Raw genomic sequence first — 21,958 nt, forward strand, 5'->3', positions numbered from 1 at the left:
CATTGGAGCTGAAAGCTCTACAAACAACAGCTAAGTTAAACTATCTTCGATTTTGTTGTAGGAGCTAAGACCAAGTTTTGAAGGAATAGAATAAGTGTTTCATGTACTTACAAATGCATGTCCTCAGTATGTGCATCTAACAGATGGACTGCTCATATTTATCCAGGTTCATAGAAAGGCAGCTTCTAGGGAAATATTTGGGGAGACAGGGATTCTATGTGACAGGCCACAACCATTTACTGTTCATACAATTGAATGACAAATTCTGAGCCTGAGAAGCATTACACTCATAAATTTGATAGGAAAATACATGGAAAGTGGGACTATTGGAATGAGCAACCTTTTCCAGGCACACCTTGGATTTGACTACCCTAATTACACCATGCAGAGTTCCTAAATCGTTCTCTCATTTCTGCAGAAATAGGAGCTAATGCTTCCATGCACCATTTTGCAGAAGTGATGCTTCATGAAAGCTTTTCTCCTGGAGTGTAGCACAAAGATCCAAGATTAGTCAATGAAAGGTTTGATGGAGGACCAATCAGAGAATATGAGAACTTCTCTTCTCAATGCCAAGGAAATCAGGTCCAGAAACAACCAATAATGAAATCAACAGACACAGGAATCCTGCTGTGCAAGGCAGCAGAGAATAGCAATCTGGACATGATTAAAGAGCCCTGAAATATGCAAATGCAACAAATGCAGATGGCAGAACAGCCTTTCATAGGGCTATTCAGAACAACCACTTTGAAGTGGTCAAGTTATTAGCTGAGCAAGAAGCAAACATGGATATCCCTGGTGCTAGGGGTTGGACAGGACTTAATTCATAAGGATCATCAAATTAAAAAAAAAACAAATAACAAGAGCAGAACCAATACAATCCAAGCAATTTGCAAAAGGAGCCAGCGATTCATGCACTCAAGATTTCCTACATGTTACAAGAGAGGCAGCAATTCAATTGATAGCAATCACATAAAAATGATCGACAAAAGAGTCACCATTCATATGCATTCTCAAAAGTCGCAAAGTTCAAGACAACAATTTGGAAAGCTGATAAATTTACCTGGTACTCTGGGTAAACTGTTCAGAATTGCTGATAATATTGCTTATTTATTTTGGCAATAATATATGATGATAAACCTATAAACTAAACTGGAGGATTATGTTTACATAGTTCAATGCTAAATTTACAATCACATGAAAAACAGAATATATACCACCAGAATCAAGCAGATAAAATCTCATCCCCAAGAAAGAATCTAAACCTTAAACTAGGAGTAATAACTGTATGTTAACAAAAATCCTGTCTCAGTCTTACCCAGAGTTATCCTTAGACGGTTGTCTCTCTATCTTGAAAACATGCAGGTCAGAAGTTTGCCGGGCATCATCCTACAAAAGTGGCCAATCAAGATAATGCGGAAGCAGATGATATTACAGTAGTTCGAGATGGGGATCATCTATTGTTTCTTGAGATATGAGAATTGTTCAAGCTCACCATAGTAATCTGACCTGGCTATTCAAGACAGGTTAGAGCAATACCCATTGGCAAAATGTAAGCCTTGATCTATGCATGAGAAATTGTCAAAAGAGTATCACATATTTCCAAATCAATATTTGTCATCACTTCCAACAAGTAACCTAGGTATCTAGATTTCAATACCTCCAATAATCAAACAGCAAACTCATATAGTAATTACATCTGACCGCTTGGTTCACAATAAACCATGGAAATCCAGTACCTAATAAGTGATGATTTTGTTTGCTTTGACTGAACTCAATGATAACCCAGATTTAACAATGTTGCATGGAACTTTGAATGTAGATATCGAATAAGTGAGCCTTTGTATGATGCAGAAACTAGAAAATCAAAATTGATTTTGTAGACGATCACTTCCTCGATGTCTGCTTGTAACATACATTCATGCAGGGGGGATTTGATGTCAGAACATATCCCACAACCTCTCCAGTGCCAAAAATCCCGTGCCACAACTCTGACAAGCACACAGATGTCAATAATTTTGGCAATCAATAAGACAATGGCTGACTTTCCTCACAACGCAAGATAATAGAGTTTCCTCAAGCTTGCATTGTCAAGATATACTCAGAATGATTGTTGGAGTATTAAGGCTAGTCTGTAGATCAGTTAAGTGGAAAAGGATGGGCTTCTGTGTTGAATACAAACTTATCCAGAGGAAGAACATTATTGTCTCCAAACAACAAATATAAATACTTCAATGTTTCCCCCAAGAAGAAAGTCTCCATCTTGTCTCTTTTCCGAGGGGGTGTTGTTGTGACATCATCCAAACAAGTATAACCTCCAGAATCCACCTTTGTATATTTTTCAAAGGCCTCAAAGATCTGCCAGCCCCATTCACGGTATCTGTTCATGTTCCATATGCAGATGTCAAACAACAAAAAATACAAACAAGACGCGTAGCAACACAAAGAGAGTTGTAACCTTACTTTGGATCTTCAGTAATACGATACAGCACAAATAATGATTCCACAGTTTCTGGGCGCAAAAGATTATGACGATCATTGTGTTTGATGATTATATCATTTACATACTCGGAGCTTTTGTTACCACCACCAGGTCCCCCTTCAGAACCACCCTGGTTTAAAAATGAAACGCTCAATTGACCATCTGCATGGCCAAAAAAAAGAATGCAAAAGGATCCACAATTTGAAAAGAATTGACTATTCATTTTCAAATACCAATAACATCCCTTCAATTGGATAACAAACTCACCTCAATATGGAAATAAACAATTTCAGGAGCAAGACCAGTAGAAGTCACAGAATACATTTCAAAGCATGTTTTTGCCAGATCTTCAGCAAGCTTTAGATTCTCCAAGTCTTCTGCAGTTAACAAATTACCTTCAACTGCCTTTTTCTTTGTGATACCTTTGGTTGCACCAAGTGCAAGGGTGCCTGGAAGGAAACACACCTGCAAAATGGCAGTAGATGCAACTCCATATAAAAGATGAAATTACATAAAGATTGTGATCATAGAAGCTCGACAAAAAATTCTGATAAAGCAGTTTCCTGATGCCAAAAGGGCAAGCGTATGATAAAAGCATAAAAACTAGACCTCCAAAGTCCAAAAAACACAAGATTCTGCATTATACAGGGTTGCAGATAATCAGATTAAATATAAGTTATTTATGAACTAAATTAAGTGCGCATTTGGGAGCATATTCTGTAGTTGCTTAAATGCTACTCAATTTATACCAATATACCATATGAAATAGAAATATCAAAGTGTTGAGGAATTGACTTCTCATCAGAACTGAATTTTTAAGTAGTGTTTAATTACATAATTCATAAACGACAACTGAAATGTAGGCAACCACAGATTGCACATGACAGCAAGAATTTGCTTAGTCCGGGCATCTTCGTCCGCTTATTTTCTTCAACTACATTCCATCAGATCCAGCAATTTAACAAAACCCACCATAACAGAACTGACGATTGTAAAACAATATTATTTCTGGTACAGAAAATTGAAAATGGAATTTTGAAACTTTGTGGTATCTAGAGCAATGCCTACTATTAGATTAAATGTGCACCTGGTCATGTGCTTAAGAGGCTCCTACCAAGATCTCCTAAGAATATACCTACAAGCTAGTGGCAACAGTAGCATGCATGTTTGCATATGTTGTGGGAAAGGAGGGGTGATGGCATCACAAAAATCTGATTAACTAGCCACTGAACAAATTCTTTAGAATCATACAAATTGATAATGTCATGGCTTACTTTTCCCAAAGGAGTTCAGATCTGGAGGATGAGCCTCCCTTGGAGCCAGGAATTAGACTAATTTCTCTCTTATGGTGAAGAGTGCCAGAATCAATTTTCCAGCTTTCCTCCATGACAAAAAGGCCAAAGCAGCTAAGAAAGACTATTTTGCTTCACTCTTTATCTATCACATCATCTTCTAGAAGCCCAGGGCTTTTCATTTAGCATTGGCTTCAGCAAATCAACGCTCTATCAGGTCAATCTGATTTTGTTTCAGTACAATTATTGTTGGCTTAATTTCACTCGGAAAATTAAAGAATAGTTTTCTTTGGCATTTTGTATATTCTTGAGCAAGGTACACCTTACCGGCCCAAACCATATGGTATGGAGCATACTGTACTGTACCGTTTTGGTACCGGTAACTGGTACGGGTGGCGTACCGACACTCGGTACGCCAAAAAAACTATATCATACAGTACCGACATTGTGCTTGTGTGGCACCAGTACGGGGTCCGGTACTGAGATGACGAACCATGTTCTTAGGTATTTGAACTTGTGGATATTCTAACCAGTCATTTTAAGCAGCTTATTTCACCTTGCTGTGTTCTGTTTTGGTACACTAGCAGCTGTTACCTCATCCCTTAGTACATCCTGTCGGGTGTTTATCATCTTTGATTCTTTAGCATAATTTGGAAAGCACAAGGACTCTCTTCACTTTTCTATTGGGTCAGATATTTGACAGTTAGATTTCATTCTTAATTTGATAATTAATTTGATTTTATATTTTAACCCAGTTAGATTCTCTTTTCACTCCTTGCCTCCTATCAATTGTATCAATCCATGTTCTCTTGCTACACCTCAATATGACAAAGTTCCTGTTTGTGCTTCCTGCAGCTTTTTTTCAGTAAGCTTCTTTCGTGCATCTTTACTTCTAATGCATCAACCTTTATGCCTACAATCCCATCTATCCTCTCTTGCAAATTCATGCCATAATTAAGCATGAACTAAATGGTCATCTAATGCAGTTGTTGCCTTTGAGAATCTCATTCAAAGATCTATATCTAAATTTTTCTACGTTTGATGACCTTAGAAATTGTGACTGGTCAAAACAGAGCCATTTTTTTTCAGACGACCCTTATATGTCTGCGACATCAGAAACATGTCTACAAATGAATAGTAATCATAAGAAGATGATATATCAAGAGACAATGAACTCCACTTAACCTTCCATGCCTTAACAATAACAAGTATGTATTCATGCTTTCAACAAAGATTTGAAAATATCGCATTAATGAATAGGTTCCAGCGTGGATCACATGCGGTATGAGAACTAATTTATTGGCCCTTTCACCATGGATATCCTTGACCATGTTTGAGATCATGAAAGTGCAAAGCATAGACTTATTTATGGTTCTGGCAGAATATCAGGACATATTAACTGTTTTCTGAAAAAAGTTGGATGTAGCATTCCACTTTTGCAAACTGACATGGAAGCTCTTAATATGCATGAAAGATCATAGCTCTCATGATAATATACAATAACATTTTGTTAAAAAAAGCTTTTCATAAAGCTTATCAGCAACTTTGTGTCCAACTGCAGTTGTCTACATAAAGGACTGAAGAAAGGTCATGTAATTGCAAGAGATAAAATGTTCCCAAAGAAAACAAGTTTCTTTTTAGTTTTTAACCACCAACATGCTAAGATGTGTTACATACCAGGTGATCCATTTTGGCACTGAAGCCACCATTAGATCCATAGGGCAGCTCCCCAACAAAAACCAGCCCTTTGGGTATGGATTTCCGAACAAGAAGATGTCTGACCCCTTTCATTGCTTCTGTATACATCTCATATAGATACTTTAGCTGGCTATTGCGACCAGTTTTTTGTTGAATCCACACTTTAATTAAGTACTCATAGTAACTGTCACCACGAGATCCGAGCCGAATGTTCTCTCCATTAAATTGACCAGATTGGGGACTGTGGTCACAAAAGAATAAGGACCATAATGTGTTTCATAAATTGCATATATTGGTAAGAAAGTCATTAACAATAGGACAAAGAGTTGGAAAAGAATAACATATATAAGAAACAGAAATTTAGCCAAAGATTATAGCAGCTAAATTAATTAAGAAGTTCATAAGAAATATTAATCCTCATTCTTTGAAGGACAAATTTATTAGGATATTGAAAATCTGCCAAACAAATAGACAAACATGTTTGGTTAAAAGATTCAAGAAAAGGCACACATTCCTAGCATGCACAGTAAAATTTATCAGGAAATAATACGATATATAGGAATTACAAAATTCAACCAAAAAATTTAGCAATAAAATCAGTTAAGTTGTTTATATGTCAAATTTATCCCATGTAACATGAAGCATTATTTATTAGATGCAATCAAACGTATTCCTGGCATGTTCGTCTTTAAGCTCATTGCTCCATTCTTCAGCTGCAATTTCATCCAACTTGTAATGGTCTAACCAAGTGCTGAAGCTCATATCCAAAAAGTATGGAATTACACTTAAAAACAATGATTCTCCCTTAATAACTCATCAAATTCTTCAGTTATCTTCCATGCTGTTATGTGAAATTTTGGGCTTTAGTTCTTCTTAGTATGATATCTTTGTTAATTTCCTAGATTTGAGAAAGATAAGCTCTGTGTCACTTTATGTAAGTCTTCCTTGGACCTCCGCAAAACCTATGAAGGGCCATAATAGCTATTACTCAACAAAATTGTATCAGGTACAACGAAGTTTACATGATTTCAATGGAGTCTCTGACATGAACAAACCTGATGGTGAGGTAGGGATAATAGCAATAGCACCTAATTTTGCTTCAAGTTGTTAAAGACTGTCCAGAGAATATTATGATTAAAGAGCAAGCATTTATAAGAACAATCATGTACAATGTGGACTTAAACAATAACTAAATCATAAAGTTTGTGGATGCTGATCTAATTGTATGAAGAATGGAGTATGTTATTGTAATAACCATCATATTTGTATGGATGCTTTTCTACATGTAAGCATGTACTTATGCATGTGTATTCATTCTACTGCTGTATCCCACCCATACTGTATCGTATTTTTTCAAGATTTCTTGTTTTCATGTATCCACATCATTTTTGTGTTCATATTGCATATATGTGTCCATGCTTCATAGCAGAAAATTCCAAGGAAAAAGGATTACAATCAAAACGAATTTGATTCATATTACTATGACATTTCCCATTTTTCTACAATTGAAGTTTTGAAACAAACAAAAATGAGGCATTCAAACGAAGCATCAAACCGCGTCTTAAAAAACATTCTCGTACTCACAAATTTATTTGGGACTTGTGTTATCAGAAAATATAAATGAAAAACAAGAATTGCTCCAGTGAAGTACATCCAAGATAACTACGGAAAAAACTAGCAAAGGCTGTTAGTACATTGTCCTTAAGCGCATAATGAAGGTCTGGTCAACTTCACTTTGAATTACACTATAAAGCAGTCGTGTGCATGACTTCATGACATAATTCTTAATAGTAACTAGGTCAGACCAGGATAAAAACTTGTCAAAAATAAAATATGATGAATGCTATCATTTGCTAAAGAGAAAAGAAATTCAAAGGAACAGAACTGCAGATTACAAGTTGAACAGAAATCATTTACCTGATGTAAATAGGCACCAGACCTTCCACCTTGGGAAGTGTCCTTAAATGTTCCAATACCTTCATTGCCTCTGAACCATATTTTGGATCACCTGAAATTTTGCTGAGGTAGTTAAACTCAAGTTGCAAGGTTGAAACTTCTGAAGTACTGCTCATGCCATCAGGAGAAGGATGGGCTGTACTATCATGAAGAATGACATCACTGAAAGGAATTGATGTTGGACTTGAAGTAAAAGCAGATAACAGCCTGTCAGCCAAATTCTTTGCTATTTCTAAGAACACCTCTGGCTTAGCTCCTTCAAGAGTCACGGATATTCCACTGTCTTCCAAGGTGCCATGTTCACCCCCACTTAAATGATAAGCGCTGAGAAGGCCCCCTAAAACACGAATGGTAGTTTCAAATAAATTGACCTGCCCTTTTGTATTGATTCTTTCAGTAAGGTGTTTTTCTATCCACATCCCTGCTTCAGAAACAATGTCATCAGCACCCATAATCATGGCTGTATCTAAGGAATCTATGATGGTTGCGCCTAGACCTCCCAAACCATCAATTCCTCTATGACTCAAGGGCATAAGTTCATCATAACCCATTGCATAGGATCTATAGCCAGACCAAGCATGGTGAAATGTCTCTTTAACCTTTTGTTGCCTAGATATCCATTCAGACATGGGATATAGCTTCTTTTGATCAAAATTAGAAGTATCATTACGCACTTCGGCAGGAGGAAGTTGAGGAGGAAGCCGAGGAGGTTTTCTCCAAGATCTTGCAATTGTATGGACAACTCCCTTGGAAAGCTTATCTTCCCCAACCACCAATCCATCCAAAAGTTCACTAGGCGGAGAATGATTGGAAACTTTATGTCCTACCATTAAGTATGTTAACCCAACAATCATCAATAGCCCTAAAAATTTTCCTATGCTGCATCTTCCGCAGTCATATCTGATACTGCTAGTAACCAATGCCTGAGTAATCACCTACAGAAAAGAAACAATACATACAAAGAATCTTAGATTCAACTCATAATATGATACATTAACTGTTATAAATGTCATCTCAGATGTGATTAGTAATCAATAACTGAGTTATCATCCAGAAGGAAAAAGGCAGGCATAGGAACTTATCATCAAAGCATCATTCTATATCCTATTGCTATAAAAAGATTATGAAGGTGGTAGATGACAAGATGAGTTTGGGATGCTCATGCTATTGGAATGAGAAGGGGGAAAAGACAACATTGCAAGAAAGGCAGTACATCTGGCAGACATTTTAAACAGACCAAAATTGATTTCTTCTTATAATAGCAGAAGAACGAAAAAACCATTACAGGGATGGGACATCTTTACTTCCATTCAGTAATCAGTATCAGTTGAAACTACATATTTCTTATTTGCTAAGCTGAAATGCAAGTTGCAGAGGAAGACTGGTTATATAAATTTGACCACAAGGACTGTCTACAGAGTTTATGAGGCACAGAGATAGATTTATACAAGCACAGTTGCTTCAATCAACATTGTGAATTCTGTGGAGTATAAGTAAATTTTTCAATCTTTTGTTATTTCAAAGATAATAGCATATCAAAGCTAATGAGGTTGATATAACTACACTGGATTCTTGTGACATTGTGAACCTTGGACATGCCAGGTCAAATTGAACTGATTGAGAAGGGAGAAAAAATAAACAAACAGGGTAATAAACAAGGAAGAAATTTGAACCATATATTTATCACCAACCTATTCATTCTCTAGGCATCATGTACAGAAGAGTGTAATTTGAACTGATAATAGGATCAGGCTAACTGGAGATTAGTTACAGAGAGAAGAGAACAGTGTGCGAGTGGAGAGGTTGGGTTGAAGAAACAAGTAATAGCAGAAATAATGTTGAGGTTCATTGGTGCAATTAAAATTTAACTGGATAGGCACAGGAGAAAAGAGAGGGACCGTGAAGGAAGCATGAGAGCAAATGAGTTTTAAGGTAGCATTCAGATAAGGAATCAGAATAGACTAATAATTAGTGTGGGAACAGGAGGATGCTGGTGGTCATTAATTATGTTTTTTTCTCCCAAATGAAGAAGATATCCTTGTAGTCTATAAAACCTTTTTTGTTTCTCCAATACACTCTAAGCTGATTTAATGCATCTTTGTTCATCCTGAAAAGTGATTTGAGCGAATTCAAGAAGCCTACTACCAACAGCTTTCATAACATGAGTGCAATGGTTTCAACTAATAGAAAGATCTGAAGAAACTTGAGAAAGATGACATAATCTTTAATCTTGATAACTAATCACTCCAGAAGATTACTATTTTTGCATACCCGCATAAATTCTGTATTCCTGTGCATATACTAATACTGCAATTCCTTCTTTGCATGCTCCCAACCATGATTTTATTGGTGATGACCCAAGAACCCTCTGTGAAGATAAAATTGTGACATGCACATTGGAAACTTCCTATTTGGCTATAAAGGGCAACACCCCAAAGTCTTTGGCCCAGACAAACCAGCCTCCCCTTCTATCACACAAGAACTAGAATCTCTAGTCCCCAAAATCCTGGCCTTATTTTTCTATGCAAATAAAAAAAGCAGGAAAGGTGAACACATTAGTTTAACTTCTCTACTCCCTTTAGTGCAATTGGATTGTCCATATCCCTATCCTTTCTCTCTCTTCAATCCCTATCCATTTATTTCCACTAAAGACAAACCCCTATGATATCTCTCCAGGCCTCTCACATCTCTCTTACCCACCCTCTATCTCTCGCCCCTACTAAATAAAGAAAGAGAACTGAATTAACTATTGGTTATTGTTTCCATAAAACTGTCCACCTAAAATCTCTCTAGACACCCCACATCTCCCTCTCTCCATAAAGAAGGGAAAGAAGTGAAGATTATTTTGCAACATATAAGATTCAAATAATCTTGAGTTAGCAACTAATGCATGTATCATATGATAACAGATCATTTATCCTATCACTTTCATCTGGCTGCTTATAACTATGTTTTGTACTTCTTAATTTTTTTGACCATATGCACATTTTTTCCTGTGGTAGTTTTGAATGATATTTTTCTTTTTTTACACTTAAAAAATCATTTTTAAGTTTTCGGACTTGCTTATCCATGATATTCATCTCTCGTATTACTACCTTTTAAGTTTTTTTCCTCAATATTTTCAGTTCCTAGAGCACAATCTTTAAATTTAAAGGGAGAAGTATCAGTTTAATAATTAAAATAAGCATTACCATCCTACTTATGCATAGTTGATAAGCCTAGTAATTCATTTTAGATATTTATATTATGAAAGGTACAGTTTTTGTTATATATAAGATTTCTTTAAATAAATCATCTGTTACTAAATAATTGTCAAGCCCCCCCCCCCCCCCCCCCCCCCTCTCTCCACACACACACACAAAAAAAAAAGGAAGAAAAGTTCTGGCTCCAACAAGTCCAAGGCAGACCATGACTAAAAGTTTTTACCAATAACTAACCTTTATGTAAGCATGATGAATTTGATTCTTAATAGTCAATACCATGAATAACTCCCTCTTCTTTGAATGAAAAGTCTTTTACCAATACACTAATTACTTCAACATAGTCAATAATATCATTTCTAGCTAATAGAATATGGCGTGACTAGGACATACCTCACTGCACACATACCATTAGATATAGTAGATCCAGTCACAATCCGCTAAAACTTAAGGAGCAAGTGACTTAAACCTGTCTCAGGACTAGCCTACATATACATAAGTTTGCATTCAACATGATAGTTACCCAAGGCTTAAAGCACCAACATGTTCCTTACTTTTTTATAACATATGTAGCAATTTTTGGGTAAAAATCATGGATTATCTGTCTCCTTGTTAACAGATGTCTTTATGAAACTATGCTTTCATGTGCCAATTGATATTAGATCTAATGCCCTAGGTTATGTGAAAGTGTCGATACAAGTGCTTTCATGTCAAAACAGTCAAACTCATTTTGTTTAAGGAGGTCAATGACAAATCCATTTTGTCAAGAAGCAAACCTAACCATCATTTTCACAAGATTAAAATTGAATTAACATAATCTGAAGCAGTATAGATTTTGAATCAACAACCAATGACGAGCTTAAGAATGGGCTATGGTTTTCTCATACAACATGCATATGCAATACATGGTCAAACAAGAAACCTTTTTAATGATGGTGTGCTACATAAGGCGACAACCTCCCTCTACGGCTGAAAACGGATCAATAAAGATCTGTTATTAGTACACCCATATCCATATTTTTTTTTTACAAATATAGATATGGGTACAAATGTTAGTAGGATGCAAAAATTCATATCCGTAATTGTTTTAAATGGTTGGTACATGTTGGAGATTAAAAGTACGGATAAAAATATGGATTAAGTCAAATAATTAAACTTTATGACCATAAAGTCAAAGATATTATTAAGTAGAAAGTAAATCAAGTTAATAACATGTTAATATATCATTCATTTCTTTAAAAGTTCATGAGTTCTATATAAGATTAAATAGGATTACAAATAGAATTGGATACTCGGATATGGATCACATATCCATTTTTTTTTACGGATATAGATATGGACATGGATATTAGTTGGATGCTCAAATTTTATCTATATCCGAATAGATTCGGATTTAAAAGCAGATCCAAACAGATATTATCTAGTCCACTTTCAACCTTCACAACCTTCTCCCTTCTATCCCTATCCAAAGTAAGGTAGGGCGGTTCGCTTGAGTTGCTCAACCCTACCTCCCTCAAAAACCCAAAATATCCCACTGTCCCAAGCAAGGTGTGATCATTTCTAGGCCTCTTGATATATCATCACCTAAGTCATATAAAATTGTTCTAGGCCTCTTGATATATCATTTCTTAAGTCATATAAAAGGCTTCAGTGTTTCATGAATGACTTCTTATAAAGTATATCAAGATCAAAAGATAAATATTGTTTTTAATTATAACAATAAAATTTAAGAAATAAATTCTTCTCGTGACTCTACTCAAGAATACAATAAATAACTAGTAGCTGCCAAATATGTCACTCCAGGTCATCCTTCATTGGTGATTATGGAACCAACATGTGATTATTGATAAGCATAGCAATAAAATCTCAATTATCTAGACAAGTTGCATGGAAAAATTTCCCAAATTATGATACATCGACTTGCTGCTTTATACTAAAGAAGGCAGTAAGACTATGCATGTTGTGAATATAAAGATGTTAAATTATCGATTACATTGTAGCTAGTTAATATGTCTTATTAAAGGTCCGTCATATTCCATTTGATCTACACTTGAAATGCTAAATGAACATTACTAATGCAATCAACAAACCTTTTATATAAGAAAAATATTGAATAATATGCAGCTAAGAATAAAAGCATAAACAAAGAACCTTGGCTTTAAGACAGGCAAAGTGCCTTGAAGCACAGGTATATTGTACCACCCAAGGAGCAAGCACATATTTTACCACATTGAGTGCAGATTAGGGCTAGAAATGGGCTCAGGATGGCTTGAGGACCATCGTGTGGACTAGCTTCGGGTCGGATTTTGGACCCGGCCAAGAAAGTCTGAGTTGGGCTTGGATCTAAGAATGGGGCCTAATCAAATTTTGGGCTGAGTTCAAGTCAACCCAGGCGTGATCTGAAGGCAAAGCCCAATACCTAGCTTGAACCAGGCCCGATTTTTGTGCCGACTTAACCAAGACCTTCGGCCAACAAGGATCTTTAACCCAATCCAACATGGCCCCACCATCGAATCTATTTATAGTTAGGTTTTCCCATTTCCCTACCCCTCTTCTCTCTTAGTGTGGTGTGCATCCTCTCTCTTTGAGCGCCCCATTCCCCTCCCACTCCTCACCCTCTCCCTCCCCATTCCCCTCCCCGACTCTTCGTTCCCCTCCAACTCCTTTCTTTCACCCTCTCCCTCCCTATTCCCTTTTGATTACTCCTTTCCCAAAACCTGCATTGATGCCCCATTGGGGTCTTCTCTTTCCTCCTTCTCGAGGATGATGGATTATTCGAGGAGGGGGGGAAGATGAGGCTATCTGGTAGATAAAGACAGATTGATGTCGGCAATGGAGGGGGATGATACACCCAAAGACATCATTTGATCCCTCCCCATTACAAAAAACAACCCTAATAGCCTTATCCATCCTTCTCTTTTACCAATTAGCCCCCTTAAAATCCTCTCCGCCCCTCGAATCTATCCCTCCCCCAACCAGCCACAACGCCAAATGTCTATAGCAATGGGACCTATGACTTTTGCTAGCATCAGGTCACCGAATACCCATCAAGCCTGGTCAGGCCCTCGTAACAAAGCCACTATAAAAAGAAGACATCAAAGTAGTGATCATCCAATCTCGCTCTGACATTCACCACTAAGTCAACACTGCCTCCATCACCGCCAATGAGACCTCCCGCTTTGATGACCTCAACTAGCAAAGTCCCTCTCCAGCGTCCCACCCTTGGCCTCCATCGAGAGGCTCTCTGAATTCTCTATTCTCCTCATCTACTTTCTTGATTATTGGATGTTCTCGGATTGAAAAGGATGAAGAGAGGAGAATAACGATTAGGGTGAGGACTATGTTAGGATTAGGGCCAGGGTTCATGGTGGTGGTAGGGGAAGGATTCATTCTGGTTAGGCTCGGCCTTATGGGCTTAGTTGGGTAGGGCTCGTTAAAGCTTCAAGCTAAACTTGGCCTCAGGCTTAGGTCAAGCTTGGGCTTGACCTCCAAAAGTTTTTTAGGGCTTTGTTCCAACCTGATACCCGAGCTTAGGCAGAGGTGTGGGTGAGGTCAATCTGCGCCACTTCCAGCCCTATTGTAGATTGAGTAAAAGCAGCAATTGTATTGATATGATTAATATAAAAAATGCCATTGTTTAAAGTTATGATTGAAATTGCATGACCAACACAAAAAAAAATGTTTTGATTTTGAAAAATCAACAATGAGAAAGAAACAAGATTAATCAAATAGATTCAACCTCTCAAATAGTAAACATGCAAGATTTGCACTTTTATTTGTAAGATTTGAGCTCAAATCACCTTTGTAGGGTTTCAAGTTCAAAACAACAATGAGTTCTTAGCGTATCCATTAACCTTTCGCCTACAGATTTGTGCATCAAATATCTTTGTGTAAGTATTTTTTTTTTATCCACGACAAAACTTTCAAAGAGAAAATCATGCAATTATTCATGAAAATATGATTTACACCTTATTTGTTTATGGAGAAGATTCACAATCCACACCTCAAAGACTCATACATTTGTCGACCTTAAGATTGACATGTTTCAAATTATTATTGAAAAATTTAATGATATTTATACTTTGGAATGGCGTGAAACACGAGGCATGAAAATGCTTTCTCTCACCAAAAAAAAAAAAGTGAAATAAGAACTTTAATGTTTTCATATCTTTTATTATATATATGTAGTTCTTACCGGAAACTATCAAAACTATATACATAGAGATCAAAAGCATTGTATCTAGAACACTATCTAATGCATATGCTTGAATTGTTTTTGTTTATCTTTATGCTATATATTTTTTCTAATGCTTTAACATTTTTGAGTTCTCTATATTCTTGGCTGAAACTCCAGAACTCAAACAAAAATGTTGAAAGTGCAAATATTACTAAAACTGAAAATGGGCCTATTTGAGGAACCACAACTGAGTTTTTGAATCTAAGAGGATGGGACAGATACAATGTCGTGGTGAATTTACATGCACAACATGACTGACACTCGAAATCTGCCCTTCGTGAGTGTGGTCCCTTCGTGAGTGTGGTTTAGAAGTCATTTGATCATATGCTGCTATGCACATAACAAACTCTACTTTGAGAATGGAACACAGGCCCATCTAACAAAGATTTGAAAATTATCTAGTTGATGATATTTTAATAGTTGGTGTTTCCTTTGAATTAGGATACAGAGCATATAAGTCATAAACCTGAAAAAGAAAGTAAATGAATTTTCAAACAAGTGGTAGAAAATGGTGCAAATCCATCTTGATCAAGAACACTGATTAAGGGAATTAAAGGACTTGTTACTTTGTATCAACTTCTTTTTTAAAACCTTAAGGCCCTGTTTGGATGTTTAGGTGCCATGTCCATAACACAGCTCCAGCAAGGTAGAGAATAGAAAAGTTAAGGCAAGAGAAGGAAACATTATGAGGACTGGAGCAGGTAATAACTTCCACTGCATGAGTGTCTAGACCGGGCGTAAATGATATGCATCATAATCTTACCTAGTCTTTTAGTTCCCTGCAGGCTACACCACAATCCCTTCATCTCCTTAAGTTAAGTAGAGATCCTAGGCAATAGGTCAAGCAATTGATTTTAGACTTTTATGCCCATGTATCTAAAAGCAGTAAGAAAATGGTCATCAATTAGAAATTCTTTGGCTTGCTTAAGACCCAACAAAAAGAAATAGTCTTAAATTTGAAAGCAATAAGGAGACCTAACTCAGCCTTAGTCAAGGGCCTACTTCTAGATGACCATTTCTTAGGTGAATCTAATAAATATGCAATCATAAAGCAGAGTGAATGGCAATAGCTATAGAGAACACCAAGATGGTGATTGTTTGCCTTTTCTACATAAAGAATTAACATGAAGGGTGAGTAAAGATTCAACTCAGAATCTTCTCTCAGAAAAAAGACTGACGAGAAACAAAGGAATAAGGGAAAAAGTTAACCTATATCTCTTTTCTTTTCTTCTTGGATCAAGAACGACATGAACAAACGATGTTTTGCAAAACAAATATCAATCAGCTTTCTTGACCTTTCACTCCAAAGCTCACGTAACAGAAAAGGAATCCAGCTAAAGAATCAGATCCACCAGCCATGTCAAGTCATCTCGATCAAGAACATAACAACAATTAAACTGCGATCAAAACTTCTTTCTGACAAGCAAATGACCCAAATTCGAAATAAAACGCCAAAACAAGCCCATCAAACCACAAAAATCCACAGAATTGTAAACCAAGAACACGTGAAGCTCTTCAATTCGCATGAAATTATATTAGCTCACAACTATCGGATTGCAAAAAGAGAATAAAGAAAAAAGAATCAAAAAAGAAGAGGGCAATCAAGAACTTGGGAACGGAGGAGGGAAGGGAACCTTGAATGGGGATCGGTGGCGGAACTTGGCATTGTCGTAATCGACGTCTTGCATCGAATAAGGTAAAGGCCTGGTCGACATGTCCGCTGGTGTGAGGAATTAGGGTTTCTACTCCTCGTCTTTTCTTCGCCCCTAGTTTCGCTTCTCGACGAGATCTAGGGAGCAAGAACGGGGCACTGGGAGGGAGAACCGGAGAAAAGGGGGAGCAGCGGGTCGGACCGCTTTATAGCGTTTCGGAGTTGGAGTCAACCCGGGGAAAAGACCGCGTATCGGAGCCCGATTTCTGTCGCTCCAGACTTCGATCGCGGCCGGACCAAGAGAGTGGGAGAGGGAGCGATGGGCGGCTGGCTGTTGTCCGTTAACGGTCGCAAATCGGGACACGTTGTCCTACCCAATTGACGACTGACACGTGTATATGAACTCTCGGTGGAATTCCTGGGGATTGATCGGCTGCTTAAGCGAACAGCTCCACCTTAATAATAATTAAAAAAAGAATCGTATTTAGTGGTAACAAATTAGACATGAAGTCAAAAAAAAAAAAGGGTTGAAAATAAGATGTTTGCGAATAGAGTTGTACCTCCAAGCTGCATACTATATATGTAGATATGGATCTTAGGTTTTTGACTCTCTTTTTTTTTTTTGTGGACGAATGGACTTTTTATATTCAGGTCAAAAAGCATAGGATGGATTATGCTTTTTGATAATTGTAAAAAAGAAGTTGCAAGGCAGTCCTTACGTGCTATTTTTAGAAAATAATATCTCACAAGATTATATAATGTCATTAATACATTTCCAAGTCTCGGTCCAATTTAATAGTCACTTCGAATTCTAGATAGAATCATTTGAGATGAACTCAAACAAACTAGTTTGAGCTTTAAATTCTTTATAAATTGTTAAAATGGAAAAGTGACTACATCCTGACCAGAGATATTGTCCGCTTTAAAAAAGTCCGTACGTATTGCGCGGCACGTGTCGTGTGCAGCTCTTAATGGGCAATATTCCCCTCATGGCTTTGTCCTTCTTGAAAGGGCCCTCCGGAAGGAAAGGGACGACCCCTCCTTACCCTCCTTATAAGGTACAATCCTTTCCGCTACTCTTCCAATGTGGGACTAAAGTCACAGGTCCCTCATCTGCCCCCCAACACTATCCCCCTAGCGAGAAGGATTCGTGCGAGGAAGTTTCGGCAGGGCCCTTACTCTAGGGCCATCTGTTAGAGCAGAAAAGTGACGCGTCCCGACTAGAGGTATTGTCCGCATTAGGAAAGTGCGTACGTATCGCGCGACGCGTGTCGTGTGCAGCTCTTAATGGGCAATATTTTCCTCGCGGCTTTGTCCTTCTTAAAAGGGCCCTCTGGAAGGAAAGGGGTGGCCCCTCCTTATAAGGCACAATCCTTTCCGCTACTCTTCCAATGTGGACCGATCTCCGAGGCTGGCACATGGCGTGATTTGGACAGGAGGCACAGCTTGCTCTTGTCGAATCCTTCCCCCTGGGAGGGTAGTGTTGGATGGCGAATTGCCGCTTTAAAAGCGGAATAGGAGCAGTCGTCTCTTCGAACACTGGAGTCCCATTATGAAGCCGCAGCACAAATCGCCTCGAAAAACAGAAAGCCGCCGCCTTGCGCCTTCATTAAAACATACAAAATCACCTTTTCTCTACTTTCGAAACGATAAAATGATTGGAAGCTGCCTAATCTCATCAGCATGATAGAATTAGCTACTTCCTTTATTCGAGCTCGAAACGGCTCAAACTCGGAAGTCGGGGGTAGTGATGGGGGGAAAAGTGGACCACCCCACAAGATACAATTAAAACACCTGAATCCGACGGCAAGTGTAATCTCAATAAGGATGGCCTCAATAAGCATGGCCCCGACTGGCACGATATCAATAAGTACGACATCAACAAGCACGACCTCAACAAGAAGGACCTCGACAAACATGACCTCGGCAGGCATGACCTCGGCATGCATGGTCTCGGCTGAGCAAAGCCCGATTGACCTCGAGCCGACTCTGACTCCACCAACAATCAAATCGGTCCACCTGAGGAAAGGACCATCGAATCCTCCATATTCGGGATCAAATCCCGCAATCTTCGCCACAACGGCTGTCGATATTTGAATTCACGCAATTTCAACCGATCGCCAGCTAGCCCGAAATCTCGGACCCTCTAAGGTAACTCATTTAAACCAAAATTTGCGCAATCATGCCCGATTGCATGTACTCTAGGGAGATCATCTTCTTCCGGGCCAGAAAACACCTCTCCATTATCTCCAAAGCCCCTATCTGACTTAAGCATCGGAGGGCTTTTGCCGGAACCCCCAGCCAAAGGCTTTTTGCAGGTCCGCCGGAGACAGCCGTCCGCCACCGCACGGCAGCAGAAGCCCCTCCTCCTCGGCTCACGGTCGCCCCCGGGTCTATTTTCCAGCAACATGAATCATATGAAATATATCTATAATATTGGTTGCTCAAAGCAATATTATTTTTTACCTTCACCAAAGCTATGAAGCAATAAGCACATATTGAAAAATATTTCAGATTAAAAAATACATGAATACATAAATACTAAATTACAAAATTTTACTTTTGATAGCTTTACACTAGAAAACTTCTCTTTTGTTAGCTTTACACTAGAAAACTTCTCTTTTGATAGCTTTACACTCGGATGATGAATAGTGCTAATCTAACATTGAAACCGAATGTTACAAAAAGATATGCTCTCAACCTACAGCATTTCGATCTCATCTTTTGTCCAGTGCCGGCATAAGAAAAACCATAGAGAGGTGCAACAAGAAGATAACTAAGCATTTTCATTCTCATAGTTATATAATTAAAGTCGCATTGTTGGAACTATATAATTAAAACTCCTCGTGGGGAAAATAAATGAGTATACCTTATAGCATTTATCAATTTGCCACATACGACAATAGGGGAGAAAATGACAAGAGCATGCTGGTGGAAGAAATATATGCATAATTTATATTTATATGGCAATAAAGATTTCAACAAAAAAAAAAAAGTCCAAATCGGCTTACCTTTTTTTTTTCCTCCGAGGAAAGAGATCTCTCAAAAGATATGGAATAACGAACTTTCAATATTATAACCACATAAGTGAGGCATTGGCTTCTACCAGCCAAAAAGAGAAAGTACTATGAATATATCATTAACAAATATTATAAGATTCATTTACCTTTAGTAATTAAGACAAGTATGATATGTCATTATTAGATTTATGTCCATAAATTGATGTTGTTAGCAAAAGTTGAAGGTGTTGATTGTAATAACTTTCATGTTATCACTCATCCTGGGTTGTTAATTTACGGGTTCTCGATAACACCTAGAGAAGGAAAAAGATACCTCCATGTCATAATTTGATTTGCTCATTTGTTGCTGTTTGCCGTGGTAGGACTGTCATTGGGCTACCCTGGCCCGAGCGGATTGAGCGACTCGACTCAATCCAAACAAATGGGCTCATGCTCAAGATTTTGGTCCCAAAGAATGGTCAAGCTGAAATGGAAGCTTTTCGTGCAAGGTCCGGGCTTAGAAACGCGTGACAAAAAAAACTGTAGTCCAAATTGGACATGGACGGGCCCCAAGGCGTCCATCTGGTTGGGCTCGAATCCTAGGTTCACTCTTTAGAGGTGGCTCGGCCGAATGCAAGATGTTCAGCATAGTTTAAGCCCATTCAGAGTGCAAACCGTTAGCCAAGTTTTTTTTGTTTTTTTTGTTTTTTTTATTATTATTATTACTTATGACCCTGCACAGGCATGCATAGCTTGTTCATAATAACAGAACATCAAGTAACCTATGTATATTCATAAGGAAACTAACCTCGCGATACATTCTAATAGATGAATGCAAGAATATATAATTAATGAGTCGTGTTCAAGAAATAAAATTTAATGAAAAATTGACCTCCTAAGGTGGTAGATCCTGGCTCCATCCCTGTGGTCGACCCCCTTTCACCTGTGCCAGATTAAATCGGTCCTCCACACCCTGTATGGCACTGTGACGAACCCTCCAGTGGTTCTTAAATAAAGCAAGAGCAACGCTATGAGGCTCAACCTTGCTGTGAAACAAAATCTTCCCCTCTGAACTCCTGGTGCCTTGGGGGAAAAAAAAGAGGCTTGCATGTTCTTTTTTATATTGCAGATACGATCCTTCATAACATTCTACGATCTCCGTCATATATCAAATTCATATGAAATTTTGCTGATTTTTCAAGTACGTTGCTGGCCAGCCTATCCTATATAGCCAATTCATACAAGAAATTATGCATATAAATGTTAGAGATTATCCATCATATGATGCTCACTTTATTGGTTCTCCATAAAAGTTATGTTGCATCTTGACTGGCACGTGCCATACGAATCTTTGGCTTGAATGATGGTGTATGCCCGTCAATCCGCACTTACGAAATTTGATAGTTTGTACGTGGAAAGAAGATAAGGAACTGCAGAAATTTCCTGACGTGGAAGGTGGTATGATCTCTAATCTAATTCAGCATAAAATTAGTACTAGGATCATCCTGTGCCGCATGATTGTATCAGCGAGGATTATCACATTTTGCCGGTACGCTTGTGCCACGTGGCAACATCGGAACAGAAAACCCGTACTCCGCGGCCAGGCGGGTGGTAATATCTCGCTGGCATTCTCGACTAGTTAGCGAGCAACAAATAAGTCCGACCACGCACGTGTCGACGCAGGATTATGGCCACATTCCCACGATCAAAGCCGGCATTGATGTGTTACCAAAAAAATGAAAAAGCCGGCATTGATTCCCTCAGAGAAAGTGGAAGATTGAATCAGATCGAGAAATTAACAACCAACGACACGTACCCTCCTTTCCGAGAAATTATACCCTATTCCAGGTGCACCACGTCGGCGGTGCACGACGGTCATGAGCTTCCGTCATACGGCCAGACGAGCCAGATCAGCACTCCGCTTGACCTCCCCTCTCTCCGATGAGAAAATCCTAGAGAATTGGTGAAGGCGTCGTCGAAGGGGAGGTCGAAGAAGAGGAGGGAGACGATGAGAAGGCGGATGGCGTTCTCGAGGACGAACTCCTCCTAGGTGACGGGGTCGTGGGCAGCCATTCGGGCGACGAGGCGGGCCTGGAGGCGCATCGAGGCCTCAGCAAAAACTTGGACCATAACAGGGACGGCGAGGTTCGCGACGATGAGAAAGATGGGCTCGCGGTCGGCGGAGAGGTTGGTGAGGGCGGCGGCGACAGTGATGTGAGCGTCGAGGGAGGCGGCACCTTCGCGGAGGAGGGTGTGCAGCGGCGCGCCGCCCTCCTCGATGATGATCTTCTTGTTGCGGCGGCTGTCGAGGCCGAGGGAGGTGGCAGCGTCCGTGCGGTCGAAGGGGCGGATGACCATCCGAACGGCGGCGATGCAGCAGGACCAAACCCAAGAGAGGATGGGTCGGCGGAGGTGATAGGGGAACTTCGTGGGCTGACATGGCTCG

At 38.8% G+C, this 21,958-nt stretch overlaps 1 protein-coding gene across 2 annotated transcripts; it reads right to left on the reverse strand.

Annotated features, from left to right (window-relative positions):
• Nucleotides 1-1,524: 1,524 nt before the first annotated feature.
• LOC103702402 (mannosyl-oligosaccharide 1,2-alpha-mannosidase MNS3-like) lies at nt 1,525-16,776 on the reverse strand. Of its 2 annotated transcripts, XM_008784870.4 has the most exons (6): nt 16,497-16,761; nt 7,387-8,360; nt 5,449-5,710; nt 2,747-2,944; nt 2,461-2,609; nt 1,525-2,377 (listed from the first exon to the last, which is right to left on the reverse strand). In XM_008784870.4, the coding sequence occupies exons 1-6, from the start codon at nt 16,575-16,577 to the stop codon at nt 2,137-2,139; spliced, it is 1,905 nt and encodes a 634-aa protein (XP_008783092.1). In that variant the 5' UTR covers nt 16,578-16,761; the 3' UTR covers nt 1,525-2,136. The 2 variants fall into 2 exon arrangements, with proteins under 2 accessions (XP_008783092.1, XP_008783164.1); XM_008784942.4 differs by lacking the exon at nt 1,525-2,377 and having other exon boundaries at nt 2,487-2,641; nt 16,497-16,776.
• Between the last annotated feature and the right edge of the window lie 5,182 nt (nt 16,777-21,958).

Source organism: Phoenix dactylifera, chromosome 9 (assembly GCF_009389715.1).
Source record: "Phoenix dactylifera cultivar Barhee BC4 chromosome 9, palm_55x_up_171113_PBpolish2nd_filt_p, whole genome shotgun sequence".
Taxonomy (NCBI): Eukaryota; Viridiplantae; Streptophyta; class Magnoliopsida; order Arecales; family Arecaceae; genus Phoenix; species Phoenix dactylifera.

What these genes read in the sequence shown, in the direction of transcription:
- LOC103702402 (XM_008784870.4), bottom strand. Translation starts at nt 16,577, where the DNA reads ATGTCGACCAGGCCTTTACCTTATTCGATGCAAGACGTCGATTACGAC. An exon ending in TTGTTTATTTCCATATTGAG is followed by an intron (nt 2,610 to 2,746) that starts GTGAGTTTGTTA and finishes TTTTTAAACCAG; the next exon opens with GGTGGTTCTGAAGGGGGACC. An exon ending in CGTATTACTGAAGATCCAAA is followed by an intron (nt 2,378 to 2,460) that starts GTAAGGTTACAA and finishes GAACATGAACAG; the next exon opens with ATACCGTGAATGGGGCTGGC.